Genomic DNA, 12,582 nt, shown 5'->3' with positions numbered 1-12,582 from the left:
CACCCTTTGTCCATTACAAACTTGACCTCAGTGGATAGACCCGCTGAGCCAGTTGAGCCAATCAGTCTCTCTTTGTGTTCTGTAGAACCACCTGGGGAGAGGAACTAAAGCAGTATCTTTGGGCTCTCCTGAGACTCACCATGAGGGTCCAAGAAATGAACAAAGCAGATCTATGAGGAGAAAATGAGGAGGCATGCAGGGAGACAGAAGATGAGATAGAGGCCTGGGCCTTTCTCATTAGGAATCCAGTCCCATACATGGCCCAGAAATGTTCCAAACCTTGTTACTAGGAGATACCTGAAATTGTTCTCTATATCCTTTCTATTAAACACCCCACTTCCTTTTGCTTAGGCTATTTAATTGGCTTCTATAACTTGCAGTCAAAGGATTCTAATTAATGAGCCTACAGGCTCTGTTCTCATGATCTGAAACTTCCAAATCTACTGGTACTCTCTCCTTATTTGCTTCATTATTCAAGTTGCTAACATTTTTACTCTTGAATTAACTTTAGAAACACATTGTTCACATGTTACCCCTTTGAGTAGGTAACACTATACACTGGGCACTAAAGCTAACAGATGGAATGCAAATGACCTCATCTCTCTTTAGCTGTGGCCAAGCATGGACAGGTTGCCAACCCATGTCCAACAGGGTGCCCTTCCTCATACACACCTCACACAGAGTGACACTTGCATGCCTCCACTTTCAGCAGCTACACAGCTCCTCCGCTCTACACAGCATGGATATTCTGAACTGATAATAATGATGCATGCCCTCAGTTTTTAGCACTCTCTGTACATGAAGGTGTAATGCAGAGTTCTATGTTAGTATATAAACTCTTTATTAATGTTCCGGGCTTCCCAGCATAAACCATATGATCTCTCTTATATTTTCAATGTTTCTTTCTCTATTGGCTCCTTTCTCAGATATCACAAGCAAGCTTTAATTTCTCCTCTATTATACCACTCCTTTCTTTTCCCTGGCCTCCTTAAATACTATCTGAACATCTTAATTCCTTTAATGCCAAACTCCTCAACTTATTGCAATAGAAATTCTACCCACATTACACCTTTAAAACCAGTCAAAAATAACCATAGTATCTCCATCCTTGGGTATCTCAAGGATTCCAAGTTTTGTCTTCTGTTAATGGATTGAATAGTTGTGCCTTGGCCCCCAAATCATATGTTGAAGTCCTAACTCCCAATGTAATGGTATCAATAGATAAATCTTTAGGAAATAATTAGGGTTAGAAGCGATCATGAGAGTGAGGGCCTCATATGGGATTAGTGCTCTTGTAAGAGACACTAGACAGATCTTCCTCCCTTTCTTGCTTCCCCTGTGCCTACACAGAGAAGAGGTTATGTGAGCACACAGCTGGATGGCAGCTGTCTGCAATCCAAGGAAAGAGGTCTCACCAGAAGTCAACCATGCTGGCACCCTGATGTGGACTTCCATCCTCCAGAATTGTAACATTATCTGTTCTTTCAGCCACCCAGTCTGTGGGATTTTACTATGGCAACCCGAGCTGCCTAAGGCACAGTCTCCTCTTTAGTTTCCATGATACTGCAATTCCTCTGTTTCCTCATTCTGTTTTATTCCTTCTTTTTTTAAACACCTTCTAGCTGTTCTTATCTCTCAAGTGTGTTTCCTGATGTTCTTCCTCCTATTTTCTTCTTTCCTTGTGTCTTATCACTGCTTTGGCCTCTAAATATTCTGACAACTGAGCCCTCAAATCTGGAACTCTGACTCAGACCTTTCTCTTGAGCTCCTGGCTTAAATTTCTAAATCATTTGAAATGTTTCTATTTGGATGCTTTTATAGCATTTTCAATAGATAAATCTGAAAACCAATCATCAATATCTCCCCAGTCTTACTCCCATAGTTCTGATCTGTTTTTATGATAGCTGTGTTTTTTCTAGTCACCCAGGCTCAAATCATGAGAGTGGTATTTGATTTTTTATTCCTTCCTTCCTCTTCCCAAATCAACATTTCAATTCTAATAAATGAAATTCAGAAAACTCTTTTCATATATGATGCTTTGGATTTGACTTTCATTTCACTACTCTAGTTTAAGACTTTTATTTTTAACCTGTCATTTGGATTAATATAGTACTCTATTAAAGCATCTTTCTATAGTTGATCTCTTCCCCCCAAAAAAGCTTACTTGTGATCATACTTCACAAAAATCTTTACTGCATCTTATAGTTTATATACAAAAATATCTAAGTTTCTTCTTAGAACAATTGATCATTATCTGTAATATGTCCTCTTTCTGCACTTACATATTTACCCACCACTATATTTCTCCATGTACTTCATTCATACCAGATTCCATGTTGTGGCCTGAAAATGCATTAATGTGCTGAATTTTCACTTACATTATTTTCCATATGTGAAAAGGAACAGTTTCTCCTGTTGAAAAAAACCCTTTAAGGTCAACTGAAAATTCCACTTTTATTAAGAAATCTTTTCTCATCTTTCCACAGATACTACTCCACCAGCTGACCTTAATCTCTTTTTTCCCTGAACACTCATAAAGTTATATTGGTCCTTTATTATGGCACCTAATCCAGTATACTCTGTCATAGTTTTAAATGTCTCCCTTACTATATTGCAAGATCAGTGCAGTCAGTTTCTGCCTCTTATATCTTTTTTATCTTGAATATTACCTAACACCAATATTATAAAGTGCTTTTAAGATTACTGTTGAAACAATGATTGATTGAATATATTAATGAATAATCAGTAGGTCTTTCATAAATGTTACTATGAAGCAGTAAAATTTTATGACAATTACTTTGTTTTGATAAAATCTTATGTTATTTGCTATAAAAGCAAATGAAGAATTGTAATAACTTTTAATGCCATTTATTGTGTTATTAAGGGAAAAATAACTTCAAAATGACAGATTTTCTCATTTACAAGCTGGAATAGTAAATGAGTTCTTTCTATAAAAGAGAACCTGTTATTTCTATTTGATGGTGATGTCTATTGGCTCACTATCATATTTCCTTTCATAATCAAAGGAGGAAAGACAAATTCAAATTCTTACCCAGAGCATAATCACCAATGCTGCATGATTATTTACTTCTATTTGTGGACAAAAGTGTTTCTAGCAGACCAAGAGTAAAATTTCTTCATAGCATCGCTCCATTTAGTATTTCACTTAGTTCTTGTACTCAGTAGAAACATATATTCAAATGCTTAAAAAACAATCACAGGAACATAATAATATTCTATTTATTTAGAAACCTAAGTTTTAAAATTATTTGCTTGCATCAATTTAATGCTTTTTTGTGACTGCAATTGTTTTAGTTTTGCATAGTTATACAGGTCATAGAAGTGTACTAGTATTATCACATTTTAGTTCCATGTGCCATCAAATTATTTGTCACTCATTGAAGTTATTTATCCAGAAAATAACTAGTAATGTTAGTTTGACATTTAGTCATTGATATAATTTTTCTTAAAGGAAACATGTTTTTTACTTAATATTTTATTTTTTTCAGTTGCATAATGTTAACTCATTTTGGCTTTAAAAGGAAGCGATAAATCATTTGGATCTAAATAATTTAATTGTGAATAACTATGGATTTATATCTTTCTTCTACTGCTAACAAAGAGAATTTTACCAATATCTTTACATTAGGTTAAGCCTGGATATTTCCCCATTCAAATACATTAAACTAACAGCTAAAGAAATTATAAATATCAAGGCAAACATACTATTCAGTTAATATTCAAGGTAGAATTATGTTTAATAGGACTTCTAACTATAAATAACTCAAGTAACCCAGACAACCACTTTATTGACATTACATTTCAGAATATGTAAAACAAGTGCCCAAACCTTTGGTTGAGTCAGATATTTGGCTGTGAATGAAATTTAAAAAAAAATTGAAGTAAACTTTGCAAAAACAGACCCACGATGTCATCCCACCCATGTATCTTAGAAACAGCCTGTTATGAGAATGTAGTCAGACTTGAAACTCCTCAGAATAATATTCAAACAGATAGATCAGTTGGAAGCTCTTCATTACAGCATCTGTTCTGTGTTTATAGCTATATCTGCAGACTGCCGAACACCCTCAGTGCACCATAAACGCAGGAATTACACATCCAGAATGGTAATAAACTCGTTGGTGATGTGTTTGTTCTCTAGAGTTTTTCAGCCCCTTTCTTGTGTTGGCAAGACTACTAGATTTTTGTTGCTGTAAAAAATATTAGATTGTTTGCAGTTTTTGTGACTCTGGTGACAAACCAGGAAAACATAACAACAATAAAATGGTAAAAACATAGGCACTGAGATTATTGTTACAATTTAAAATTACAACCTCAGGGAGAGTTACAAGAGAAGCAACAGTAGAATGAATAACTGAGACACATGAGTAAGTGAATGGTTGTTTTCCATAGAAATTTAGCCTCAAATACCCTCTATGGGTCAGCTTAGCTGTGTGGCATATGTTGGAGAAGCTACAGACTGTAGTAAAAAAGCTGCATGATATAATTATTAATTAGAAGTATCTTTCTTACTGTAACAATCTGATAGTGCCTGATCAATTACAGCCAATAATTAAGCAACTTATTGGTGAAACCAGCATTTCCTAGAGAACCATTTCAATTTAGACCAAGTTGATTTTTCTCTCAAAAGCAGGATTCCAAATGAAATTACTTTCAAATTCAAAACAGTGAAGGGAATATTGTCAGCGTATAAGGAAAGCACCTGCAGGTGTGAGAAAGCGATCAGAATGTACTGCAATGCCTGGCTGCGAAGGAGGTGTTAAGCCTCCTTAAAGTGACATCGGCTAGCTTCATCTTTTCCCAGCAGCAAGCACTGCGTACTCTCCATCAGCAGTCACTGCTCTCTTGGGCAGGTCCCCATACTGTCCGTACATAGGATCACTGGGAGAGCTCTCATCAGTGCACGTTCTTGGTTACCAACATAAGCTGTCTCGATCACATAGGTTCTCCCTTCTCATTAAGTGGTTGGAAGCACAGCTTTCATTAATGACCCATGACCAAAAATCAAATGAAAGTTTCTGAAGAACCATAATAGAGGCAGACAAGTTAGGAACATGGAGCTAGATATTGGTGGATGGTGGGACGGAATCCTCATAAAGCCATATGGGATGTGAAAAAGAATGTCTCTTAATTCCTATAAATACTCCAGTTTAAAGAGTATTTTCTCCCTTATTTTCATTTCATTTCCTCTTGTTCCTTTCCTCTGAATGAAAACTGTTATGCCACTTTACATCTGGAATCTGTGGTTATGGTCTATTTTTTTTTCTCATTTAATGGCATTGTTGGTTTGCTCTCATATCGCTGGTAATCCCCTGCCAGGAGGCTGCTACCGAGGCGTGCTGGGTAGCATAAAAACCATGGCAAGAGCAAAAAAATGACTAAGCAACTTGGATGATCAGCATCCTATGAAGAACTTGAAATTGATACAGTGAGAAATAAGTGTAAATTACTCTCTTCATCCATAATGCTAAAAAAATTTAGGGATGTCCTTATTTGAAATAACTTTATGGATTTCAAAAATATATTTTTCCATAGACTGTCTCATCTGATCATCAAACCAATGACAGGATTTCTATAAAAGATGCTCATGGTGCTGCTTGGCAAGTAAAGATATAAAACTAGAAATTTAAGGCATGTAGATTTTTTGACATATGTTAAGATAAGAAATTTTATGCCAGTTAAGACATAGGCAAAGAATGGCTAACTAAGTGAAATTATACTTCAGAGTTACATAAATTCACAGTGTCTCAGTTTCCTCATCTACAAAATGGAGAAAAATAACACCCATCCCTCTTATCTTGCTGACTTGTTCAGGTAGGTGGAATAGTTATAAAGCAATGTATACATTATAATAATAACTACTAAAAGCCTTCATTTTAAAGGATTGTTTCAAAAAGTAAAATTAATACTGTTAATGGGGGAAATTATCTTTGGACAATTCAATTACCTTTAGAGCTTCAAGCATCCATGTCATTTTCAAAATAGTAAATGTTACATGAAATTTACTTCATGGATCGCAGAAAAGATGACTCATGCAAAATTTAGCATATGCTCCTTTGCAATGCAGAGTCAGGAAGAAGGTAGGAAAGTGTTTATTACATAAACTACTCAGAAAAATTACCAGAATAGAATAATCTGGAGTTTGGTGTTCACACTGATTCTCAAGTTTGGGGCTCATCACCTTTATCTGGTTCTTAATTCTTTTGGTACTTTATGGCTAAGAAAGTTCTGATCATGACCTTGCAGTTGAGATAACTCAATTAATATATACAATTAGGGAATATCTTTACTACAGGTTACATTAACGTTCAATAAATAAGAAGGACATGATATTACAGTTGCCTAAGGTAACTTAATTTAGGACATACTTGGTGCTCAGTTGTAGTCAAATTTTGAAAAATGTCCCCAAGTGCTTAATTCCCTTCCTCTCACCTCAGATTAGTGATGATGTGGCTCTAGAGTGATAAAAATAAATCAGAAAAGACCTTCAACCATGGTCTACACTAGAAATTAGAACTAGAGTTTGCATCTCTGACCCAGACCCCAGAGAAGTGTTGATGTTCCATAGAGAGAGGACCCACATGAAAGGGAAAACATTATTGGCAGAACAGAAGCTGCAGAGTCTAGGTCAGAATATGTTCAGCTGGTTGGTGCTTCATGCTCCTTGCTCTTTCAAAGGAATGAAAACAAGAAGATAGTCCTAATCCAACAGAATGTGAGATTAGAAAAAAAAACAACAGGAAAATGTTAAGAAAAAATGAAAAAAACATTAGGAAAAGTGAAGAACATGATTTAGTCAAATAGAGAAAAAGAAAAGAACGTGAGAGAGAAAGAGAGAGAAAGGGAGGGGGAGAGAGAGAGAAAGAGAGAGAGAGAGAGAGAGAGAGAGAGAGAGAGAGAGAGAGAGAGAGAGAGAGAGAGCTCAAACCCGATTACTCACTTGGCATTCCCTGCCCCTGGTTTCTTTCTCCGGAAAATGTTGAGGAAAGTGTTGGAGCGGCAGGGCAGCTTGCCATCGCCGACGTGCATGCGGACTACATCAGAGGTGGTGAAGGCACTGCGGACGTTCCTCTCCGGCTTGGCAATAATGATGTACATCTTGGGAGTGAACATGCACCCCAGGGCCACCGTTACACTGAGGCTCACTGCAAAGCAGGTAGTGATGATCTTGTAGTTGCTCCCAAAGTAAATGGGCACAAAAGCCAGCCAGATGATGCAGGTGGTGTACATGGTGAAGGCGATATATTTGGCCTCATTGAAGTTGGCGGGCACGTTGCGTGTCTTGAAGGCATAGTAGGTACAACTCATGATGAGGAGTCCATTGTAGCCCACAGGGGCCACCACACCCAGATTGCTGGTATTGCAGATAAGGTAGACTTCCTTGATACTTGGATATGACAGAATGGGCATGGGGGGCTCCATGATGATCAGGGTTACCACCAGGGTTAGCTGCACACTAATCAGAATTGAGGCAATGATCACCTGGGCCCAGGCACTCATGAACCTGGGCTTCCGGGTGCAGATCTTCTTCTTACTGCCAGCTAGGATGCGCGCAATGCGATTGGTTTTGGTCACTAAAGCAGAGTAGCACATGGCAGAGGAGAGGCCAACCAGGAGGCGCTGGAGGTAGCAGGATGTGGTGGTAGGTTTGGCAATGAGAGTGAAAGGGCACACGTAACCCAGGAAGATGCCAGCTAGGATAATGTAGCAGAGCTCTCGACTGGAAGATTTGACCACTGGTGTGTCCCGGTATAGCACGAAGATCAGTGTGACAAACAAGGTGACAAGGATGCCCAGGCAGGAGAAGGCGATGGCTATGATGGATTCTATATTGCTCCACTCAAGGTAGCGGACGGGGATAGGTTCACAGCCTGTGAGAGGAAAAGTAGATTTAAAATGAATCCAAGATTTCTACTGATCGATAATAACAGTGCTTTCTAGTTACCAGAGGCATAGCTAAATTCACATCTTCCATGATTTATGTTATCTTAATGCTTTTAAAAATGCTTCACTATTACACAAATAAAAATACATTATTGTTTTCTCTGGAAAGTTATGTTCTTAAACCTAATTGCATTACAATCCTAATATGACATACTTGAATCTATAAAAATTATCCTCTTTATCTAATACCAGCATTACAAATGAATGACACTCTATGGGTGAAACTTGGTTCTACACTTTTAGAAAGAGAAAGACTATGTTTCCAGTGGGGGTTAAATGGTGAGAATTTATTAGATAAGTTAGTAAGAAATAAATTAATACAATTTTTATTTTCATGTAGTTGTTGCCTACAGGCAAGTCCAGCTTATAGACATTTTTTTTTTCTTGGCCAGCACAGTGTTTTAAACATAAATTTCACCTCAATTTTTTAGAAGAATCCACATTGTCCTATTTGTCACATATCATAGTTATGTTAAGTCTCACCCCATTATTTATGTCTGATCTGTATGTGGCAATTAAGAGCCTCTTAGTTATCACCCTCTACCAGACATACCAAGGAAGAATGAAATCTCCCTTCACCCATCTCTTGAAAAGAGAGACAGAGCTGTGTTCCTAAATGTGTGGCTAATCTTTTCCTTTGAGATGGAAAATGAAGTCTTTTTTGTATTTCACACTGAGAGAAAAATGTCTCAGGTCCTGGAGACAACTCCTTAACTGAATTTTGTGTTTGGTCTATGCCAGTATTTCCCAAATTGTGAGAATAAAAATATTTCCATAAATTTAGGAGAAGACATTGTTCTGTAGGCATAGTAACCTGTTCAGTCAATCAACAACAGCACCCCTCAGTTAACATGTTTTTACATGCCATCCAATCAGTATCAGCACTTGCTTCTGATAAACACCTAATCAGGAACAGATGCACATTTAATAAATGAGTGCCAACCATTCACAAGCACAATCTCTTGACTGATCTTAGTGGTCTCTCTCTCTCTTGTCTGACAGGGTTTGTCTGTCAAGGATTCAATCTTTTTGTGGAAGAACTTCTGCTTCCTATAAAAAGTCATATTTTAATTTTAAATCTTCTAATTTTCTTGATGAGTCTGTAAAAAATTATCCTTTTTTTAAAACACCAGCATTAGAAAATTTAGAATGATGATTAAATAGATTATTTAGAATAACAGTGATCATTAGGGAGAACTTTTGATATGACACAATCAACAAATTAAAATATATGAAAGGCTTTGTAGACAAATTAGGAAATAAAATACTAAATAGTTAATATTCAGCTTCTTCATTGGCATATTGAAGTTGCTAAATAAAATTTAAATTCCAGTGTAGTCTTTGTCAAGGCCTTGGTAACCTTTTGAAAGCAACCCTCTCTGCATTTCTCTTTTTCTATGTAAATTTACCTGATGTTTTTTTCATGAAATGTTCTGACATCAATGTTTTCATTAGAAAAGAATTCTATATTTTAAATTTGGAGAACACAAGTCATATCTGTGGAAGTTGAATTAAAACCCTGAGTCAAATTAAGAGCTATAATTAATGGTTTTCTTAAATTTTAGAGCTACAGGCAAAATATTTTCTGCAAAATTCAGGAATTTTATTAGATACTTATTGTTACACTTTATAGATATATACCAATTAATTCAATTAATTGTTAGTCTCATGGAGGAAAATGTTTAAAGGCAGCAGATTAGAAAAGAATATTTAAATAACACGGTGGTATAAAATTTTAAAAATAAAAATGCATTACATAAGGCAATTTCAGAAGCTCCTCTTTGGTAAAGATTCAAAGTTGTAAACTAAAAAAGATTGAAGACAGGCTTAAGGAAACCTTCAAATAATTCTGGGGTGGGCTCAACAACTGAGAGAAGGACTATATCTACTCTTCCTATAAATGGGCTCAAACCTGAATTAGGGGAATCAAACCAGAGAAAAATATTAAAATACATAATTACTGACTCATAAATATTCTATATGTGACTAGACATTTAGATAGAATATAAAAGTAAATAAACTAGAAATCAATGTAATTGTGGATCTTTAGGTAAAGCAACAAATAAGATAATGATTTTCATCTGGGTAACCGACTCTCCTGCCATGTTGCAAGGAACTGAGATTAGTCCCCATCCAACAACCAGCAAAACACTGAAACTCTCAGTCCAACAACCTTTGAGGATTACATTCTCACAATTACCACGCAAGTGGGATTGGAAGTCTATACTTCAGATTAGACCCTATCCCTAGCTGACACCTTGATTGTAGGCCTGTGAAAGATCATGAAGCAGAGAACCCAGCTAAACTGTGTCCATATCCCTGACCCACAGAAACTGTGAGATAATGAATGTGTGTTTGTTGAAAGCTACTACGTTTTGGAGTGATACAGCAATAGATAACCAATTTGTCCATTAAAACCAATCTCTTAATTCAATAGCCAATGCATAAGGACAATTGCAGGCATAAACTAAATTGGTCAAAATATGTTTAGGTTTTGTACAAGGTTAAGTGTTATCATAAGTAATAAAACCCTATTAAAACAGTCAAAATTTTCTACTAGTTAATTAGCTAATTATGAATTGTTGCTTCTTCTCCTTCCTATATTACTATCCACTGATATAATACTCATATATCTTAATCAATGTAGAAAAATCTCAGGGTTGTGTTTATGTCACGTAAGAAGTGTCCCTACCCAGAAATGAATTTTAAACAACCCAGTACTATTGTTCTTATACTAAAAATAAAAAGGAAAACTACTAGATTTAATATATAATAAATAGTCTAATAAGTACTACAAAATGCAATACTACCACAATCCAAACTTTTCTAAGAAATAAATTGTGGCCTCTCTGTGGCATAACAAATTGTTAAAAGAAAATAATAGATATATAAACTAATAGCTGGTATGCTTTCAGAATAATTCACTTATTTAACATAAGATAGGAACTTTTTAAAACAAAAGTCTTAGGGTACTTTTTAAAAATTAAAAATAATGTCAATTTTTTATGCATTGATGCTATGTAAGATAATTGCTTTCAGAAAGCAATTATTGAGATCTGCAGTAAAAAGGTACTATAAAAACATCTTAAAAATATAATGGAAATATTTTAGAGATGATCATGCTAAACAGACTGCTCCGACTAGAAATCTTTACACAAGGGCCTTACATAAAACAACAACAAACAATTTATTCCAAACTCTCTGGACAAATGAAAAGGAACCTTAATATTGCTGAAGGTTAAATTCAATAGTGATTTTAATCTGAGTTTCTTTTTTCTTTTTCTGAATTTAGAATTCAAACCTTTATTTGTGCTACTAGAGGCCTGGTGCACGACATTCATGCATTGGGGAGAAGTAGGGAGTCCATCAGCCCAGCCTGCACCCTCTCACAGTCCAGGGCCCCTTGGGGGATGTCTGCCTGCTGGCTTAGGCCTGCTCCCTGGGCCTAAGCTGGGAGGCGGACATCCCCCGAGGGGTCCTTAGCATTGCCACAGAGGCACTTGCCAGCCATGAGCCTGGCTTCTGGCTGAGTGGTGCTCCCCCTGTGGGAGTGCACTGACCACCAGGGGGCAGCTCCTGCATTGAGTGTCTGCCTCCTGGTGGTCAGTGTGTGTCATAGCGAACGATTTAAATATTAGCCTTTTATTATATAGGATAATGAGAAAGAAAAAGGATTAGTCACGTACATGAGGCAACAGTACTAGTTCTTACCAAACAGAGCAACATATAAATACTTCTCACCACCGACTTTTACAGTTTCAATGGTACAACAGCATACCCAACCTATTTCCCCATATGTGCATAACTAATACTCTTTAAATCCCAAGGACAGTAATTGTGCCATGCCCAAGTCACTGATTAAGAATGGAACAATCAGACACACATGTTTTAAAACATTAGAAAAACCAACACACCAGAAGACAGCAAAAGCCATAAGGGCAAAATGTACTGCAGATTTAAAATTTCTAAAGTGAAATTTAAGGGGAAGAGGGCCATGATTAAAAAAAAAAAAAAAAAAAGCCACTGGTATTATTTTACCAATTCAGTAGATGCATCTCAAACAAGTGATATCATAAAGTGTTTTCAGATCCTTCCCTAAATTTTTACAATCAGATCACACCCCATTTTGCTCTGATCCCCCAAACTGATTTTGGCTGATAGTTTCCCCTATAGTACTGGATCACTTAAAAAGCAAAACTTTTAAACTAAAAATATGATGGATGCTAAACTCTAACTTGGTACATGGATTATTTGCTACCAAATATTACAGTCACTTTACAGTGACCACAAAAGGTTATTTGGTTCTCCTTCTTCAGATGATTTTGAAATGATAATATTAAGCAAAAACTGTTATTTCTATTAATACTGGCCACAAAGAAAAGACAAGTGATGTGTTTATAAGGCATGATGTAACATAAAAATTCCTTTATAAATCCTTGTTTTGCACTTTGCTCAGAATTTACAATCACAAAATCTCGGTGAATAAAAACAAGTTGTAAACCAAGAAGAGTAACTCAAAAGGATACATCTAATCTCATCTTAAGTGTATACCAAAATCTCAAACTTAAATACCAGTAGTTTATTTTTTTTATCTTTTATATATTTTTATAGATTTCA

General features: G+C 36.1%; 1 protein-coding gene across 3 annotated transcripts in view; it reads right to left on the bottom strand.

Moving 5' to 3' along the window:
- The window catches only part of GRM1 (glutamate metabotropic receptor 1), a 329,346-nt gene that overhangs the window by 29,786 nt on the left and 286,978 nt on the right, over positions 1–12,582 (bottom strand). For all 3 annotated transcript variants that reach the window (XM_080666096.1, XM_080666098.1, XM_080666097.1), the window contains exon 8: positions 6,962–7,892. In XM_080666096.1, the coding sequence (XP_080522222.1) occupies positions 6,962–7,892 (931 nt within the window). The remainder of the gene's footprint in view (positions 1–6,961; positions 7,893–12,582) is intronic.

This window comes from Plecotus auritus (assembly GCF_963455305.1).
Source record: "Plecotus auritus genome assembly, chromosome: 4".
NCBI classification, from domain to species: Eukaryota; Metazoa; Chordata; class Mammalia; order Chiroptera; family Vespertilionidae; genus Plecotus; species Plecotus auritus.
This window is presented reverse-complemented; position numbering and strand designations above follow the sequence as displayed.